Here is a 20048-nt window from a genome sequence, read left to right on the forward strand (position 1 = left end):
TCATTGGGGCTTGCTCAGGAGAACTTCTTGGTGGGTCAAAACCATCTGTGGTCCACCCTGCTTCTCTTAATGCTGCCCCAAATCTCCTCTCTCCCTTTGTCAGCTATATCAAGTTGCCCCATGACAGGGCAGTCTCTGTTCTGAAATAACTGTGTGATCTCCTTAAAGTCCTCTCCCCCCTTTTTTAAAAAAACCAGAAATAAACCAACCAAAGAGAGAGAAAAAATCCCAAGGTGGAAACACTTTGGACTTTCCCCTCAGTTCTCTGGGCCCTACTTTGATGTGTGTTTTTAATAACTGAATGCTGACTTCATTCCTTTCACTTTGCTGAGATTTTCTGGCATTCCCAGGCCCGGTTGTGGGGAGGGTTGAGTAATTTCCCCCAACGCGCTCCCTGTGGTTGTGAAGGGAAAGGCTCCACTTCCTGGTTTGCCCAATACTGGCAACGTGTCGAGATTCATCGCTTGACTTCCCGTTTGTGGAGTTTCCGCACACAGTTTTGCTCTGGAAACTTGTCAAGAGGGAAGTGTGGTGCCAGGGTTTTGGACGAGGAGGCCCGGTTCTGCTGTGTGGCACCGTGAAGCTACCTGTTTCGGACAGCCCCAATTGGGGGGGGGCAGTGAATGGAGGAAGACAGAAACTGGGAAGGTTGGCCCTAGCCAGGGGAGGGGGCCATTTAGGCCCTTGCTTCAGGCAGCAAAGTGTCTTTTGCCGGCACTCTGGATTCAGTGGCACAGTGGGTACCAGGATATTAAACTCCCTCCTTGGGCCACGAACAAAGGCACTTTTGTAAAAGAGAAATCCAGCTCTGCCAGCCAGTTAAATTAAACTGCCATGGGATTAAGCTAACTCGATTGATCTGAGCCCCCCTCCCCCAAACGTAGGAAGCTGCCTGGATCAGACCATTGCTCCATCCATCCCAGTAGAGCCCACACCAGTGGTTCCCAAAGTTTTTTTTTTGCGCCATGAACTACTCGAAAATGGCTGATGGTCTTGGCGGACCGTTTCATGATTCTTCTGCCTATTGTATTGTCATGCACTGTGCTAGATGCTGTACGATGTTTAATTGTTTTTATTGCTTTTTTATATTTTGTTATATTATCATTTTCATTCCATAGAATTCAAATTGCAATACAAGAAATAAAAAAAAATACAATTTAAAAACCAGTTTGAATGCAAACATGCAGGGAGCCACCGTTGGTGGCCCACAGACCACTGTTTGGGAACCTCTGGTCTACCCTAAGTGTACAGTAGGCTAGTTTCTTCATGCGTGCACGCACCCCACCCCACCCCCATCTTCCATTCAGGCAACCAAGAAGCATGATCAGAGTTAAAGGATACATTTCCAGCCAGGCAAGAACACTTGAGGAGGGCAATGGGGGACGGTATATGCCCCAGGGAGAGCCCAAGGGCCAGATAGTGAGGTGTAGAGGGCCGCATTCAGCCCCCAACCCTGAAGTTCTCCATCCCTGGGTTAAAGCCACTAGTGAGGCAAGGTTTTGCACTGCGGCTTCCTGGTTCAGAGGTCAGATACCAATAGGAACTTTTTTTAACTTTGGCTTATAGCCATGCCAGGGAGGGGAGGATTTTGGAGTGTCATGGCTGGAGAAGGAAGGGCTTAACCTCCCTTCACCGTGTGCTGCGATTCTGATCGTGCACACACCTCCGCTGATGTAACTAATTTTAAGAAAACCGAGAGATGTTCTGCTTAGTAAACATAACATGTTGTTTGACCACGAGTGTCCAAGCCACTTGTTGCAATTTGCGTGGGATCTTCACAGTTTTCTCAAGGTAGTTCTTCTTTTGTGGCAGCCACCCCATTACTCCACGATTCAAAAATAACATTATTTCTTAACTGCGGAATATTGGATTTTCTCCCTCTGCTTGTGAGTCCATTGCAACTGCAGTTTCGATTGTAGGTTATGGTTGTCATGTGCACCTGTTGGCCAGCTCTTGAGATCTCTCACATGTGACAAAACAGCACAATTCTTTTCCTGAACTCCCCCGCCCTGCTGTGCCATTTCCTCTGACGGCAGATATATACGTGCTCAATTTAAAAATCAATTGATTTGTTTTTGATTCAATACCTTGTTTTTGCTTTACAGCTCTGAGCCCTTAAGGGAGCTTGGGCAGTTTATAAATCTAATAAGTCAGGCCATGATGTTTTGGATTTTAAACGGTTCATGGAGAAGGGTAGGAATGTTCTGGAAATAAGCAGGTCTTTGGCATGTGACCTGGACAGGTCAGGATGCTCTCATAGGGTGTGCAACTGACAGGATGGGTGGATTTCATGGTGGCTTAATACAAAGTGGGTCAGTGTTTGATATGGGATCTGCAAAGATCTTGGCGGGTTCTTGGGCCCAAGGACAGTTCTGGTAGTTGCATGGGTGTGGGTCAGCAAGGTTGTGCCAGGATCAGCAGAACCCTAGGTGGGTAGAACACAGCTCACAGTCACACACTTTCTCTGCCAAGCCTACCTTGTAGGGCTGTTGCAAGGATAAAACAACCCTCATACAAACAGTCCTGGGCTGCTTGTTTAGCATAGGGTAGAAATGCTCTAGCCATAGAAATAAGGGGCTGAGCTGCAAATCAGGATGATCCACCATTAGACTCTTGCCTGAGGAAGAGGCCCAGAGGGAGACAGTCTGCAGCTCAGTAGCAAAGCACCCGCTTCGTATGCAAAAGGTCCTAGGTTCAAACCTTGGCATCTCCAAGCAGAGCTGAAACCTTGGAGGCCACTGCCAGTCAGTGTAGACTGTACTGAGCTAGATGGACCAGTGGTCCGACTTGGCATAAGGCAGCTTCCCATGATCATGGGGATAAAAGTGCCCTTCCTTACAGGGTTGTTGTAAGGATTGCAATGAGTCATGTGGTAGGTACGTGCTTTGTTGCTGCTGTTAGAAATGTGAAGAAAAAAGAGAATAAACCAATCTTACGTTATAGCGATCTATATTGCATGAAGAGGCCAAATGTGTTCCTCCTGAGGACAGGATGATACCCGGAGTTTTAATTTCCAGAAGCCAAGCTACACAGTCAGTGGCCCTGTGTTATGTATATGTTGCTAGGCTGCACTGCTTCAGTCTGCAGGAGGGGAGCTAATATTTATTTATTTATTATTTGACTTCTATCCCGCCCTTCCTCCCAGGGCGGCAAACAAAAGCACTAAAAACACTTTAAAACATCATAAAAATAGACTTTAAAATGCATTAAACCAAAACAACTTTAAAAACTTTTTTTTTTAAGAAAGCTTTAAAGATATCTTAAAAAAAAGGTTAAAAACATATTAAAAAGCAATTCCAACACAGGAGTAGACTGGAATAATGGAACACCCCTCCCCGTATTTAAAAATGAAATGCCCTGCGTGTACAAAGTGAGCTGTGTGAGGGAGGGGCAAAGGTGACAGCAGCAATCTGGCCCACTTTGATCATCTCACTGCACCTCACAAAATATCACAGGGTAGTGACCTGAAAACAGGCATTTTCCTTGCATCGTGGGATGCCCTTCCCTCTGAAGCATTATCCATCAGTTGCTTCAGACATCTTATAGACATACATTTTTGCCCCGGTTTTCCCTGGCTCATAAGACTGCATCCTCTTATTGCTGAATTTTTGTTTTTGTAATACTGTTTTACCATTTTAAAAAATGTTGTATGTTACTGTTTTATCGTTTTTGTACACCGCTTAGAGACATTAAAATATTAAGGGGTTTAGAAATGCTTTTAAATTAAATTAAGTAATACTGGTCTCCTGTCGGGGCTGGTCCAATATTTGGTCACATCCACACCATGCACATGAAGCACTATTATACTGCTTTAACAGCACTGGCTTCCTCCAAATGATCCTGGGAACTGTAGTTTGTTAAGGGTGTTGAGAGTCATTCCCCTCACAGAGCAGTAATCCCCAGACTTGTCTGAGAGCTGTGAGGGGAATAGGGGTTCCCAGGATTTTTGGGAGGGGGTGGAATCCATGACTGTTTAAAGTGGTATCATAGTGCTTTAATTATATGGTGTGGATGTGGCCTTAGTCTCACTGAGGCATCTGTCTCGTGGAGGATGTGCTGGGGTATGCGTGTGCAGAGAGCAGCGCCGCAGTCAGGGCCGACTTATCCATTAGGCACAGTGCCTAGGGCCCACAATACTTTTAGGGGCTCACGAAAATGTTTTGATTTCTTTTAAAATCAGAAGGAAAAAAGTGAACTTTTAGGGTCGAAGAAGATCTTTTAATTTTTTTCTCACATCAGAAAAAAATGAAATGTTTAGGGCCCACGAAAATCTACTAAATGTTGCCTAAAAGAGAAAAAGAATAAAATGTTGAAGTTTTTAAAGTTATATCAAAAATAATGTTTAATGCTGATATTATTATGGAGGAAGGGGCCCATGAAGGCAAAAGTGCCTAGGGCCCGCGAAAGTCATAATGCGGTTCTGACTGCAGTGTGAGGGAGCAGAGCAGCATATGCCACATAGCCAATCTAGCATGTTGCCCCGTTGCCCACATTGAGCTGAAATTCAACTGTGTCCTGTGAGCTTCTGTACATGGAATATGGGGGGGGGGGGAGGCCATCTTGTCCTCAAGCAGCGAAAGATCTTTTGCCTGGCCTACCGTTGTTGTAAAGATTGCTAGGACAACTTATGTGAAATGCTTTGTGCGCTCAGCAGCGCATTGTCAGTGCAAGGCGTTGTCGCCGTTGCTATGGGCAACCGGCAGTTGTTATGGGTGGCTAGCAGGCAGGTTTGTGGGGCTGGAGCGCAGCCTGCTCACGCAGGCCCAGTCAGTTGTGCAACGGGTGGCTTTGTGGTTCCCTGAGGTGTCGAGTTCTGCTCTGGGTGGGGCAGCCCAGGAGTGAAACGAACATGGGAGGCTGCTTTATAGCAAATCAGACCATTGCTCCATCCTACTCAGTTTTGTCTGCCCTGACCGGTAGCGGCTTTCCAGGATTTCAGGAAGCGTTCTCTCACAGGCCTACCTGGAGGTGCTGGGGATTGAAACTGGGACCTTTTGTCACTGAGCTGCGGCCCCTCACTGAAAGTGCAGTGGGAGGTGAACCCCATTTCTCTTTACTAAATCTTTCCTTCTCTTGCTCCATCCCATCTTGTCAGTCAAGTTTCGGGATGCAGGAAACTGTCTTGTCCATTTGCCCACCTGTAGCCCACTCTTACTCATCTATTTAGTTTATCAGTGGCTTTACACAACAACAAAAATCTCAAAGTGACACGACAAAATGAAATGTTATGCCTTTTGCAATATAAATATTTACATACCACCTTTCCAAATAAAAATTCCTCCAAGATGGTTTGCATATTAAAACAGGAACACATTGATTGTGACAGGTTAAGAAGAACATTCCAAAAAACCATTCAAATAACAAATTCTATAAAGGTAGTTCAAAAAAGTCTTGTTCGCACATTACACTGAAGACAGGTACAAGCAAGTACATGTACACATGTACAGGTTTGTGTAAAAGAGTGTACACCTGTTGATCTGTCCAGCTCCGCTGTTGTATACACAGACTGTACACTTGTTGAATGTTGCGTGGGAATATGTAATGGCATAGATTATGGGCATAGATTGAACATTCATTGAATGTAACGTGTGAACACTCCTGATATCAACAGTGTTAGATCCCCACAGCTGAATAGCATTGCCTGACAAAAAGCCACCTGATTGACTCTTTTCACTGGCAGCAGCTCTCTGAAAACTTTGCTGTTCCCTTATCTTCCAAACTGGAATTTCCAATTGGGATTTGAACCCGGCACCTTCTGTATATCACTTTTATTATTAACTTTTTTTAAAACTGGGAACCTGATGAAGGGTGGGACATAAATTGAATAAAATAAATAAGCTTCCTTAACGAACAACAGTCCCCAGGATTCTTTGTGGGGAAACCATGACTGTTTAAAGTGGTATGATGCTGTTATAATTACATAGGGCTGATGGGGCCTAACTTTACCTGCATTCTGTCACCACATCTTTCACTTCAGCTTGTGGCCTTTTGCTCCTCTCTGGGAACTGTGCCTCTCAGATTTCTCCCAGTGGCTTGCTTGCACAGAGTCGTTGTTTCATATTGCTGTAAGGCATTGCAAGGGGAACAAGTTGAGGGAACTTCCCTAGGGCTGGATTTTCTACATGTCCCCGTGTGCATCATGCGCACGCAGCACAAGATGAACTTATGCACTTCTGAGAGGAATCCCTGTTTACCCAGACATTTGATGGCAGAAAGACATTGTTCCTGGCAATCCTGAGATTGTTGGATGAGAGGATGCATTTTAATTGTTTTAAAAATGTTTTTAACTGTTTTTCAAATGCTTTTTTAAAAATTATCGATGTGCTTGCCACCTGGGCTCCGTTGGGAGGAAGGATGGGATATAAACATTTATTATTATTGTCGTTGTTATTAATTTCCAAACTAGAGGTTTCCATAAAGCATGTTATTCAAATTGATAATTCTTGTTAGTACGGCTTTTGTTACTGATATATTTATTTATTTATTTATTTATTAAATTTATATACCGCCCCATAGCCGAAGCTCTCTGGGCGGTTCACAACAATAGCCCCATCAAAGTATAAAAGGGCAGGTCCCTGCCCCGAAGGCCTTGCAATCTAAAATGTAGCATAGGGGAGACAAGAGGGGAAGCAATAAGCAGGGAGAATATGCATATATTTCAGTATATTTTTGGGGGTTAGCTGCAATAGGGCAGCCTTCCCACACCTGGGGCCCTCCAGATGAGTCCAGCTCCCATTGACCCCAGCCAGCACAGCCAATGGTCAGGGCTGATGGGAGCTGTAGTTCAGCAACTTTTGGAGGACACCAGCGGGCTGTACGGGACTATGAGGAGGTGCCTAAGGTTTCACACCTTTTTTTTCTGTTTGTTTTCAAAGGGTGGCGTCATGCCAATGTTCTGGGTGGTGGTTAACAGGCATAAGGTGCATGAAGGGTGAAAGGCTGTTTGGCGGAGCAGGAAACCTACCTTTAGATGTGAAAGGGTGATGGAGCCAGAGGAATTAATGTCACTGAGTAGGGAGTAATGATTAGAGTGTTAGAGTGGGATCTGGGAGATCCGGGTTCAAGTCACCACTCAGCCATGAAGCTCGTTGGGTGACTTGGGCCATTCACCATCTCTCAGCCTAACCTACCTCACAGGGTTGTTGTGAGGATAAGATGGAGAGGGAGAAGAACCACCACCTCGAGCTCCTTAGAGGAACAGGTGGGATATAAAAGTAGTAGTAGTAAGAACAGAAGAACATAAGAAGAGCCTGCTGGATCAGGCCAGTGGCCCATCTAGTCCAGCATCCTGTTCTCACAGTGGCCAACCAGGTGCCTGGGGGAAGCCCGCAAGCAGGACCCGAGTGCAAGAACACTCTCCCCTCCTGAGGCTTCCGGCAACTGGTTTTCAGAAGCATGCTGCCTCTGACTAGGGTGGCACAGCACAGCCATCACGGCTAGTAGCCATTGATAGCCCTGTCCTCCATGAATTTGTCTAGTCTTCTTTTAAAGCCGTCCAAGCTGGTGGCCATCACTGCATCTTGTGGGAGCAAATTCCATAGTTTGACTATGCGCTGAGTAAAGAAGTACTTCCTTTTGTCTGTCCTGAATCTTCCAACATTCAGCTTCTTTGAATGTCCACGAGTTCTAGTATTATGAGAGAGGGAGAAGAACTTTTCTCTATCCACTTTCTCAATGCCATGCATAATTTTATACACATCTATCATGTCTCCTCTGACCCGCCTTTTCTCTAAACTAAAAAGCCCCAAATGCTGCAACCTTTCCTCGTAAGGGAGTCGCTCCATCCCCTTGATCATTCTGGTTGCCCTCTTCTGAACCTTTTCCAACTCTATAATATCCTTTTTGAGATGAGGCGACCAGAACTGTACACAGTATTCCAAATGCAACCGCACCATAGATTTATACAACGGCATTACGATATCGGCTGTTTTATTTTCAATACCTTTCCTAATTATTGCTAGCATGGAATTTGCCTTTTTCACAGCTGCCGCACACTGGGTCGACATTTTCATCGTGCTGTCCACTACAACCCCGAGGTCTCTCTCCTGGTCGGTCACTGCCAGTTCAGACCCCATGAGCGTATATGTGAAATTAAGATTTTTTGCTCCAATATGCATAATTTTACACTTGTTTATATTGAATTGCATTTGCCATTTTTCCGCCCATTCACTCAGTTTGGAGAGGTCTTTTTGGAGCTCTTCGCAATCCCTTTTTGTTTTAACAACCCTGAACAATTTAGTGTCGTCAGCAAACTTGGCCACTTCACTGCTCACTCCTAATTCTAGGTCATTAATGAACAAGTTGAAAAGTACAGGTCCCAATACCGATCCCTGAGGGACTCCACTTTCTACAGCCCTCCATTGGGAGAACTGTCCGTTTATTCCTACTCTCTGCTTTCTGCTTCTTAACCAATTCCTTATCCACAAGAGGACCTCTCCTCTTATTCCATGACTGCTAAGCTTCCTCAGAAGCCTTTGGTGAGGTACCTTGTCAAACGCTTTTTGAAAGTCTAAGTACACTATGTCCACTGGATCACCTCTATCTATATGCTTGTTGACACTCTCAAAGAATTCTAATAGGTTACTGAGACAGGACTTTCCCTTGCAGAAGCCATGCTGGCTCTGCTTCAGCAAGGCTTGTTCTTCTGTGTGCTTAGTTAATCTAGCTTTAATAATACTTTCTACCAGTTTTCCAGGGACAGAAGTTAAGCTAACTGGCCTGTAATTTCCGGGATCCCCTCTGGATCCCTTTTCGAAGATTGGCGTTACATTTGCCACTTTCCAGTCCTCAGGCACAGAGGAGGACCCGAGGGACAAGTTACATATTTTAGTTAGCAGATCAGCAATTTCACCTTTGAGTTCTTTGAGAACTCTCGGGTGGATGCCATCCAGGCCCGGTGATTTGTCAGTTTTTATATTGTCCATTAAGCTTAGAACTTCCTCTCTCGTTACCACTATTTGTCTCAGTTCCTCAGAATCCCTTCCTGCAAATGTTAGTTCAGGTTCAGGGATCTGCCCTATATCTTCCACTGTGAAGACAGATGCAAAGAATTCATTTAGCTTCTCTGCAATCTCCTTATCGTTCTTTAGTACACCTTTGACTCCCTTGTCATCCAAGGGTCCAATTGTCTCCCTAGATGGTCTCCTGCTTTGAATGTATTTATAGAATTTTTTGTTGTTGGTTTTTATGTTCTTAGCAATGTGCTCCTCAAATTCTTTTTTAGCATCCCTTGTTGTCTTCTTGCATTTCTTTTGCCAGAGTTTGTGTTCTTTTTTATTTTCTTCATTTGGACAAGACTTCCATTTTCTGAAGGAAGACTTTTTGCCTCTAAGAGCTTCCTTGACTTTGCTCGTTAACCATGCTGGCATCTTCTTGGCCCTGGCGGTACCTTTTCTGATCTGCGGTATGCACTCCAGTTGAGCTTCTAATATAGTGTTTTTAAACAACTTCCAAGCATTTTCGAGTGATGTGACCCTCTGGACTTTGTTTTTCAGCTTTCTTTTTACCAATCCCCTCATTTTTGTGAAGTTTCCTCTTTTGAAGTCAAATGTGACCATGTTGGATTTTCGTGGCAATTGGCCAATTACATGTATGTTTAATTTAATAGCACTGTGGTCACTGCTCCCAATCGGTTCAACAACACTTACATCTCGCACCAGGTCCCGGTCCCCACTGAGGATTGTCCAGGGTTGCCGTCCCTCTGGTCGGTTCCATGACCAACTGGTCTAGGGAATAGTCATTTAGAATATCTAGAAACTTTGCTTCTTTGTCATGACTGGAACACATATGCAGCCAGTCTATGTCCGGGTAGTTGAAGTCACCCATTACTACCACATTTCCTAGTTTGGATGCTTCCTCAATTTCATATCTCATCTCAAGGTCTCCCTGAGCATTTTGATCAGGGGGACGATAGATCGTTCCCAGTATTAAGTCCCTCCTGGGGCATGGTATCACCACCCACAACGATTCTGTGGAGGAGTCTGCCTCTTTTGGGGTTTCGAGCTTGCTGGATTCAATGCCTTCTTTCACGTATAGAGCGACTCCGCCACCAATACGTCCTTCCCTGTCCTTCCAATATAGTTTATATCCAGGGATAACCGTATCCCACTGGTTTTCTCCATTCCACCAGGTCTCGGTTATGCTCACTATATCAATGCTCTCCTCTAAGACCAAGCACTCCAGTTCTCCCATCTTGTAGTAGAAGACCTTCCTCTTGCAACAAGCCTTTTAAGTGGAGACCTTATCCCAATCTGCGTCTGTGTTGGAATTGCTTTTTTAAATGTTTTTAAACCTTTTTTTAAAAGATGTTTTTAAAGCTTTTTAAAATTGCTTTTAAAGATGTTTTGTTTTAATGTGTTTTTAAGGATGTTTTTGTTTTAATATGTTTTAAAGTCTTTTTTATGAAGGTTTAAAGTGTTTGTTTGCCTCCGTGGGCTCCTACTGGGAGAAAGGGTGGAATATACATTTAATAAATAAAATTAAATAATAAATATATTAGTAGTAGTAGTAATATTTTGGGAAATGAGCATTTATCATAGGTATTTTTTATTTTATTTAAAGATTTCTCTGCAGCCTTTTAGGGCAAAGCCCTCCCAAGGCATCTTACAAAAAAGGGATAAAACATTCTTCCAGTAAAATATAGTACATAAGAAGAGCCATGCTGGGTCAGACCAATGACCCATCTAGTCCAGCATCCTGTTCTCACAGTGGCTAGCCAGATGCCCATGGGAAGCGTGCAAGCAGGACCCAAGTGTACCAGTGCTCTTCCCACTTGCAATTCCCAGCAACTGATATACTGAGGCATACTGCCTCCAACAGTGGAGGGAGCTGCTGTAGCCATTGATAGCCTTACCCTCCATGAAAAAGTTTTAAAAAGCAGTTTCAACACCACACTCCTCATTGATTTGGATGGCGAACAATGAGCATTTTAAAACCAACGGTTTAAAACCGGCAGCAGCATAAAGTTTTTAAAAGTTCAGTGTCGTCATTAAAACAGCTGGAAATAAATGGGGTTTTCAAGGCCCTTGTCAAAGCCAGCACTGAACAGGACAGATGTACATTTTTCTTCGAAAACAGCCCCACAGATACGGGACTGCCACCCCCCAAAAAAGTGTTCAAAGCACCTTTGAGCCTTCAAAGCACTTTGCATGCAACGTTATCTCAGGAATATTTGCATCAGCTCTGCAAGGTGGGCCAGTACTTTTGCCCCTCGGGGGTGGGTGGGTTGAGAGCACTGTGGTTTCTCCTAGTGGGTGAGTTCATCATTCCCCTACCACACATTGAATGAACAAAGAAAGACCATTGCTCAGTGCCAGAGCACCTGTTTTGCATGCAGAAGGTCCCATGTTCAGTCCCTGGTATGTGCAGATAGGCTGGGAAAGACCCATATCTAAAACCCTGGAGAGTCACAGTGTAGAATATACACCATATGCTAGATGGACCAGTGACCTGACTCTGTGTAAGGCAATGCCTTGTTGTTGTTGTTGTTATGTACCACGACTTGTGGCGACCCTATGAATCAGTGACCTCCAATAGCATCTGTCGTGAACCACCCTATTCAGATCTTGTGAGTTCAGGTCTGTGGCTTCCTTTATGGAATCAAGGCATCTGTTGTTTGGCCTTCCTCTTTTTCTACTCCCTTCTGTTTTTCCCAGCATGATTGTCTTTTCCAGTGAATCGTGTCTTCTCATGATGTGTCCAAAGTATGCCTACTTGCTTCCTATGTAAGAAATACCTTTTCCCCTGAGCTGCTAAACGTCTCGCATTCCTTTTAACACCCCCAGCTTTTCTCCCTTCTTGCCCCTGTGCATGGACCTTTCCCTCTGAAGATGGAGGCTCTGCAGTTGCCCCCTCTCCCCTCTTTCTGGTCCCTTCTCAAAACCCAAATCCTTTTTCTGTGCAACATTCATTTCAAACAGTAACCAAGCCTAAGTATGTAGGCGCTATACTTGCTCCCTTTCACTATGTCTTTCACTCCTTCCTCCCTTTCCCCTGCCCCTCCCAGTTGCCTGTCTTAGATTGTATGCTCCTAGGGAGCAGGGACCTGTCTGTTTTTGCCTGAGAAGCACTGTAGGATGCCGCATACACTCGATGCCTTAATGGTGCTGAAAATGAGGAAGAGGGATATGAAGCATCAAAACCAAGCCAGCTAGCAGGGGAGAGGCAGATCCGTCCCTCCACCAGTCCCTTTGAGAGAACCTTTCTTAAAAAACTTGTTTGCTAAGGGGCTAGAAGCCTGCATTCCTGTGTTGGCTAGGAGAGGGGGATGACTTCTTTCTCTGCTGCCTCTTAGCAGGCTCTTAGCCCCTTAGCAGGCCAGTAACTTTTGGGGGCTTATATACAAGGCTGTAATACCTCAGTTAACAAAGTAGATGCTTTCCGGAACATTACTTCTTTGGAACCAGAAGCAGGAATCACATGGAAAGAACTGGGATAGGTTCCTACACCACAAAAATATATTTCAGCAAACTTTTTATTCAGAGGTAACAATACACGTGTCCGAAATGGAAACAGCCAAGTCAGGTAAGCCTTGTATACAGACTGCTTGAAGGCTTCTTCCAGAATGCATCCAGGGATGCCTGCCTTGCCTCTTTCTTTTATCGTGTAGCATCTTGCCATAGCAATCTCAAGCTTTGAGCACAGTTCTCCTCTCCGTACACTCAAGCAGGGAGGCAAGGGACAGCCATCACCACCACCCTGTGCTTGATCTCTCTCTCTCTCTCTCTGCCATCCTCCCCTACACTCGAGCAGACGGTTCTGCAGTAAACAGTGCTTACAGGGCACCTGAAGCACTGTTTACTGTAGGGGTGCCTACGCAGCCTGGCAGGGAGCACTATTCCAGCCGTGGGTGAGAGAGCTGCCTGCAGCAGCCACAATCCAGTAGACAAGGAGCTGTCAAAGATTGCCCCCCTGAGGTCCCTTGACCTCAGCGCCTGAAGGGAGGTTCTTTGCTTCTGAGAACAGTCCCAACTACTTTGGGTCTCTGCTTCCCAGGCAAACTCTCCCTCCTTCAGGGTTAAGTTTACAGTAGTAACTGCCACTACCCGTTTATCTTAGCTTTCTCACTCTGAGGAAGGGGACCTCAGAGTGCCAAATGGGATTGTAGAGCCAATCTATTGTTACACCCTCTGAGTAGCATCCAGTGATCAAGCACTGAATTTAGGAATCATTAGCTTCAAGCAATACACACCAATGATAAAAGGGAAGTTTATTAGAAGAAAAGAAAGGTATGTACATAAAGAGAGTAGCATTTGTTTCCTCAGAATCAATCACCCAGCCGGGCTGCACAAGATACATTAGAATAACAAAGTGAGATATTCAACGCAGACCAAAGAATATAATAAAGAGCTTTCTAACCTAAGATCTCTTACTCAGAGTAGAATAGCTTGGTTCCCAACAGCTTTCCCTGGAATCCTCAGGCGAATCAAGGTAGATGGAAATAGGGGACCATAACTGAAGGAACATCCTTCGTTTTTATGGAGTCTCTCGGTCAACAGGGAGGAGGGGGCAATTAACCATCCTGGGCGCCCCTTCCGTGCCCACTGCCTTTGATGATAAGGGGGGCTAGACAGTCCCACCCAGGGGTCCTGATGTGCAATACCCCCTTTTCCTGACTTTTGATCTCAGGAAGCAAATAAGAGATAACAGATAAGGTTCAGTTGTACCTTCTTGACTTTTGCAAATTGCCTGTCTGGCATTGAGCCTTGGATCCTCCTCAGCAGGGTGTCCCAGGGAACCCCAGGGCTCCCAGAATTCTCTCTGGTTGAACCATTTTAGCTTGACCAAAGTTAGCTATTCGTGACAGGAGCCACATTCTGACGATGTCAGAGTGTGTAACTCACCCCCCCCCAAAAAAAAACATTGTTAAAAGGAGCTTCATTCCTGGAGGATTTGTTAACTGAGGTATTACTGTATTGGCTTCTCAGGGGCCCATTACACTCTAGGGGCCTGGGATGGCCCCCCAAAACCAGACTGGGGAAGGGACTGAGCCCTCATCCCTTGGGCCTTGTTCTCACTGAGGTAATAAACTTGGCTGTGGCTACATACGCATCATGCATTTAGAGCAGATGGCTTCCCCCAAAGAACTCTGGGAGCTGTAGTTTGTTAAGGGTACTAAGAATTGTAGCTCTGTGAGGGGTAAATGGCAGATCCCAAGATCCTTTGGGGGAAGCTGTGTGTGCTTTCCATGTATGGTGTGTGTACACAGCCTATGTCTGGGCTGTACCACTTCAGACTGCCAGTGGGGGTGGGGGGCTCATGTAACCACATGTACTCCATATTAAAAAAAATGCCCTGCTCCGCCCATAGAAAGCTAGCATGTAAGGGAGAAAGAAGGGTTGGCATTCGAGGTGCAGGGAATTTGTATGGCCATACCAGCATGTTGGCCCCTGCGTGCAATCTAAAGTGATGTGGACCAGACACAGGTTCATCTGAATGAGACCTTGGCCAGGCTTTCTTGACTCCCTTCCTCTTTCAACAAGCCTTTTAAGTTGAGACCTTATCCCAGTCTGCTTCTGCGTTGGAATTGCTTTTTAATTTGTTTTTAAACCTTTTTTTAAAAAAACAATGTTTTTTAACCTTTTTTAAAAAGATGTCTTCAAAGCTTTTTAAAAATGTTTTTAAAGTTGTTTTGTTTTAATTTATTTTAAAGTCTGTTTTTATGATGTTTTAAAGTGTTTTTAGTGCTTTTGTTTGCCGCCCTGGGCTCCTGCTGGGAGGAAGGGCGGGACACAAATCAAATAATAAATAAATAAATAAATATTATAAGAAAATAGCCTCTGAGCCACTTCAGAATACCCCTCCCTGAAATTATTCTGCCCTTTATGCCTTGCTGCCCCTTATTCTTGGATCTGCCTCTCAGAATACCTGTGTGATGCTACCTCTCTGATTGTCTTCAAATTCCTCCTCTTACTTCACTTTTTCTGTGAAGCAATTGGCTCTCTCACACACACCCCAGTCCTCCTGCCCTCCTGTCAGACTTCAGGTAACTGGAATAATGAATCTTCTTCCCCTTTTCACCTCTGCCTCTTTCCCTCCCCTGCCTTTGTCATCTCCTCTGCGCTGAATCGTCGATTGCAAACCACTTGGCAGGGACCGGCACTGAGGGACTTTGTGTTGGTGGCACTATATATCCAGGACGGGGAGGTTTAGTTTGCAGTACCAAGGCCAATAGCTGTTGACTGTGCTGTCTGTCCTGAATTTGTCTAACCTGTTTTTGAAGCCTCTTTTCAAGCAGGTAAAGCGATCGCCAGCATCCTGTGGCGATGAATTCCATAAGTCAATTATTCATTGAAGGAAGGAAGAATTTCCTTAACTTTGACCTGCTGCCAATCTGGTTTCATTGCATAATTAATTAATTTATTTATTGTATTTGTATTTGTACACTGCCCCATAGCCGAAGCTTTCTGGGCGGTTTACAGCAACTAAAAACTCCAAAAACATACAAATTTAAAACACATCTTTTAAAAACAATTTAAAACACAATTTAAAAACTTTAAAACATCCCGATTTTGTTTGCGGCCTCCCTGCCTTTTATGATGATAGCCTTGCACACTCTCCCCACCACTTCTGAATAATTAAGTCTTGATTCATCCTCGAAATACATTATCTCAAAAAGTTGCCGGTTACACACTGCCACTTAACTAGGTTCATCGGAAGCCGCTTTATACTGAGTCAGGCCATTGGTCCATCCAGTGCAGTATTGTCTACACTGACTGGCAGAATCTTTCCAGGGATTTAGGGTGGGAATCTTACCCAGCCCTACCTGAAGATGCTGCCAGGGGTGGAACCGGCGACCTTCTGCGTGCAAAGCAGACACTACCACTGAGCTGCAAAGGCCTTCCCCAACAGCTAGGAAGCTGACTTTTTGTTGTTGTCCAAGACATATCTGATTGCTACTAAGATGGAATGTTATTTTTTATATCTGTTGGCCTAAACTCAGGACGTGAAAGTCCTGTACTGGTTGTAGCTCAGTGGCAGAGCAAAACCTCCCATGACTGAGTCACAGCCCCCCCTCCCCATCTCCAGTTACTGGACTGAAGCCTAATGTGCAAAGAAGAGTCACATCTGTGGGCCCACCCCCACTGGCATGTGGCCCCTGGGAGGTTGCCCACTAGGGAATCCAGCCTGAAAAATATCCCCCACTCCTTGCATAGAAGGAAAATGAGCCATCTGGGAAAGGGGAACAGGGTTAGGGTTAGCTGAGCTTCTCATCTGGAGGTGTGGTAGTTTTTCCTGCATCTGCTTGAACCATCTTTGGATTTTTTTTTGGAGGGGGGAAGGAATGTCAGCTGTCTTGCAGAGTGTGCAAGAGGGGTGTGCATGTGAGTGAGTAATTTTATAAACCTCTGTCACAGGGATGGGGAACCATCAGTCCTCTGGGTGTTGCTGAACTACAGCTCCCATCATCCCTGACCGTTGGCTATGCTGGGTGGGGCTGATGGGAATTGGGGTCCCACCCCTCTCCTCTACCATGTCTCCCCATAGGCATCTCTATCTGTGCCCCCACCAGCTACAAAGCCCCACCTTTTGCTTTCCTCTGTAATAGTGAAACTCCATCCCCTACCTAACCATTGAAAGCCGCATCTGTGCAATGCATTTAAAGCACGTGGCTTCCCCCAAAGAATCCTGGGACCTGTGGCTTGCCCCTTACGGAGTGACATTTCCCAGCACTGTTAACAAACTACAGTTCCCAGGATTCTTTGGGGGAAGCCACGTTTTAATGTATGGTGTGAAGTGGCTTTCTTCCCTGTCTTTTCCAGCTTCGCGTTGTTTGTTGTTTGTTTATCAGGATATTTTTATGCCACAGTTCACGTCAAGCTTCAAGGTGGCGTGCAACAGGGTGGTGTTGTTTTTTAAAAAGTATAAAGATCAAGCATTAAAATTACAGTACAGATGAAATGCAGCTAATAACCCAGGGCAGGGTTGAACTGCAAGCAGGCCACTGGAATGAAGCACCTGCAAAATGCCTGGAAGCATAAATACGTTTTTAGGAAGTGCCGAAATGCCACTAGCATTGGTGTTTGCCTGAGGTCAGAGGGGAGTTGATTCAAGAGAGGGCTCCATCATAGAAAAAGTTTTGTCTAAGCATAGCTGTAAGCTTGGAAAAGTTACTTTTTTGAACTACAACTCCCATCAGCCCCAGCCAGCATGTGCTGGCTGGGGCTGATGGGAGTTGTAGTTCAAAAAAAGTAACTTTTCCAAACTCTGCCGGGGATTCCCAAGGTGATCACACCGTGGGCTCTGTCATAACATTGCTCTTTCTATCTTCTGTTTATTCATTTCCTAACAGATTTTTCTTCTTTTATTTTATTATCTTCTGTTAGCTGCTGTGCAGATAAAGCTCTCTTCAGAGTAGCTTTCAGATAAAACCATAAAATTAAAGCTGTAGAAATGAAACAGAAATCAGAGCAGGCAATTAAAAATCCAGCATGCAAGCAAAAAGCAGAAACTAAAAGATCTGGGTGAATAAAGTTTTTTTTTTTTAATCTGAAGTTTAAAAAACAGCTGCAATGCAAACTTCTCTACGAAGAGAATTTCTAAAGCAGGGGTGTCGCAACAGAAAAGGCCCTGCCCTTGTGTCCAGTCACCATCTGCCTTTCTTTGGATGGTAGGGGGAAATGGTCCCAGGGCCCTTGAGGCAGATATTTTTGGCTGGGCAGGTGAAACTTTGGAGGGACTTTCTAGCAATGAGGGCCAGGGTCCACCTTGCTTGGGGGCTCCCATTCCAGAGCAGGGGTTCCCGAACTGTGGTCTGTGGGCCACCGGTGGTCCACGAGCTTCATTCATGTGGTCTGCAACATTACATATTCATATTGATTTGTAGTTGCATTTTCATTGCTTCTTTTGTTTCTTACGTTGTATTTTTATTGTATTACAATTTGAATCCTTTGTAGTGCAATAAAATGCGATGTATAAGAAATGAAGCGATACAAATACCATTAACAATCGTACGGCATCTAGCACAGGGCATTACAAGTTCTACAACAGGCAAAAAAATCATTAAGTGGCTTGTCAAGATCTCCAGCAATTTTCAAGTTGTCCATGGGGGGTGGGGGGTGGAAAGCTTGGGAACCACTGACCTAAAGAACCACTGGGAGAAGGGAAGGAAGATTGGGGCAATGGTCCATATTTTCTTCTTTTTCCTCTCTTCTCATTGACAGGATTTGTGGTGGGTCAGGCTGGGTTGTACCAGTCCCTGGCCATGTTCCTCGTGGCCTATTTCATCATTGGCATGACAGTCCTGTCGGTCTGCGCTATCTCCACCAACGGAGCCTTGGACGCTGGCGGTGCCTATTGTATCCTTCACATGCAAACTAAAGCAGCCCCCGGCTGGATTGGGCCTAAACTCAGTTGAGACCAGCTTTTCTCAACCACATGCAGGGAGGGTTACAGCCCGGGGAAGGGGAGCTGGTGGGCTAGATTCTGAACTGGTCCATACGCCCCCACGGGCCAGGCTTGATGGGTGGGTGGGGCCATCCACCTGTCAATTACCCAGTGTCACAATGACATCAGATCACCCTAGTTGTCCGTGTGGTTTGAAATCAGTCGGTGCGGGCAAAGGCACTGTGCTGTGCCAGCCCTGACAATCTAGCTGAGGCTTGCAAAGCACAGGGCATGGGGCTTTGCATAGGACTTTGCAAGTGCAACCGCCCTTTTGTCAGCTGCGTCTTTACTTGCACCACATTTGACATCATATATGTTAAAATGGCTTGGGACCTCACAGGCCAAATGGGGAGGCCTAATTAAGCCTGCACGTCAGAGGTTTGTCACCACTGCATTAGACTACAGCAGCTCTGTGGACCCCACGACCCCCTTTTCTAATTTCTACTTTCCTTGCCCCCCCCCCCGCATCTATGTGGTGGGTGTGGCAAGCCTTAGTGGGTGCTGATCTCCCACTAATTGGGAAGTTGCGCTGCAGACCCTTCTCCTTCCTGCCTCGCAGAGCAGCTGGGTTCCCGTGACCTCCGTGCCACGCAGCTCACATCTGCTCCTTGACATGGCTGATGCAGACATGATCAGCCGGGCGCTGGGGCCTGAGTTTGGGGGCAGCATTGGCATTATGTTCTTCTTGGCCAATGTTTGCGCCAGCGCCCTGTACATCCTTGGGCTTGTGGAGGCCGTCGTCGATGACTTTGGAGTCCCAGCAGGTGAGTGTCAGGTGCGGCCCCTACTGGAGATTGCACCCCTCGTCTGTTACCCCAGGGGAGCTTTTCTGTAGTTTTATCTTTAATCTCGAAGACTGATGACGTTAAGAACATGAAGAAGGGCTCTGCAGGATCAGGCCAGTGGCCCATCTAGTTCACACAGTGACCAGCCAATTGCCCATGGGAAGCCTGCAAGCAGGGCCTGAACACAAAAGCACTCTCCCCTCCTGCAGTTTCCAGCAACTGGTGTGCAGAAGCATCCTGCCTCCGATAGTGTAGGTGGAGCATTGCCATTGTGGCTAGTCACAGAGAGAAAACCCTTCTCCCTGCCCACTGTCTCCGTGCCATGCATAATTTTATACAGCTCTGCCATGTTCCCCATTGCTTGCCTTTTGCCTAAACCCCCAAACCCCCAGATGTTCATCCTGGTCTGAATGAGGCCTTCGTCATTCTTCCTTGCCTTCATCTATATTATTTATTTATTTGTTTGTTTAATTTGTATCCCGCCCTTCCTCCCAGCAGGAGCCCAGGGCGGCCCACAAAGCACCAAAACACTTTGAAACATCATGAAAACAGATCTTAGAATACATTAAAACAAAACAGCATTAAAAATTTTTTTTTAAAAAAACAACTTTAAAAAAGGGTTAAAAACATTATTTAAAAAATATTATAAGGAATATGATATAACCCTTTTTTAAAAGATGTTTTTTAAGCTTTTTAAAAAAATGTTTTCAATGTTTTGTTTTAATGTATTTTAAGGTCTGTTTTTATGATGTTTTAGAGTGTTTCTAGCACTTTGTTTTGCCGCCCTGGGCTCGTGCTGGGAGGAAAGGCGGGATATAAATCAAATAATAAAATTAATAAATTAAATAAAATAAAGAAGGAGCCTGATATCCCTGGGTC

The 20048-nt window shown here is 45.2% G+C and overlaps 1 protein-coding gene across 4 annotated transcripts in view; it reads left to right on the forward strand.

Annotated features, from left to right (window-relative positions):
• The window catches only part of LOC133389587 (solute carrier family 12 member 9-like), a 122723-nt gene that overhangs the window by 13576 nt on the left and 89099 nt on the right, over positions 1 to 20048 (forward strand). For 3 of the 4 annotated variants that reach the window (XM_061637531.1, XM_061637530.1, XM_061637533.1), the window contains 2 exons: positions 18162 to 18296; positions 19011 to 19148. In XM_061637531.1, the coding sequence (XP_061493515.1) occupies positions 18203 to 18296; positions 19011 to 19148 (232 nt within the window). In that variant the 5' untranslated portion in view covers positions 18162 to 18202. The remainder of the gene's footprint in view (positions 1 to 18161; positions 18297 to 19010; positions 19149 to 20048) is intronic. The other variant, XM_061637534.1, reaches the window with a different exon arrangement.

The sequence above is a fragment of the Rhineura floridana genome, chromosome 7 (assembly GCF_030035675.1).
Source record: "Rhineura floridana isolate rRhiFlo1 chromosome 7, rRhiFlo1.hap2, whole genome shotgun sequence".
In the NCBI taxonomy this organism is placed as follows: domain Eukaryota; kingdom Metazoa; phylum Chordata; class Lepidosauria; order Squamata; family Rhineuridae; genus Rhineura; species Rhineura floridana.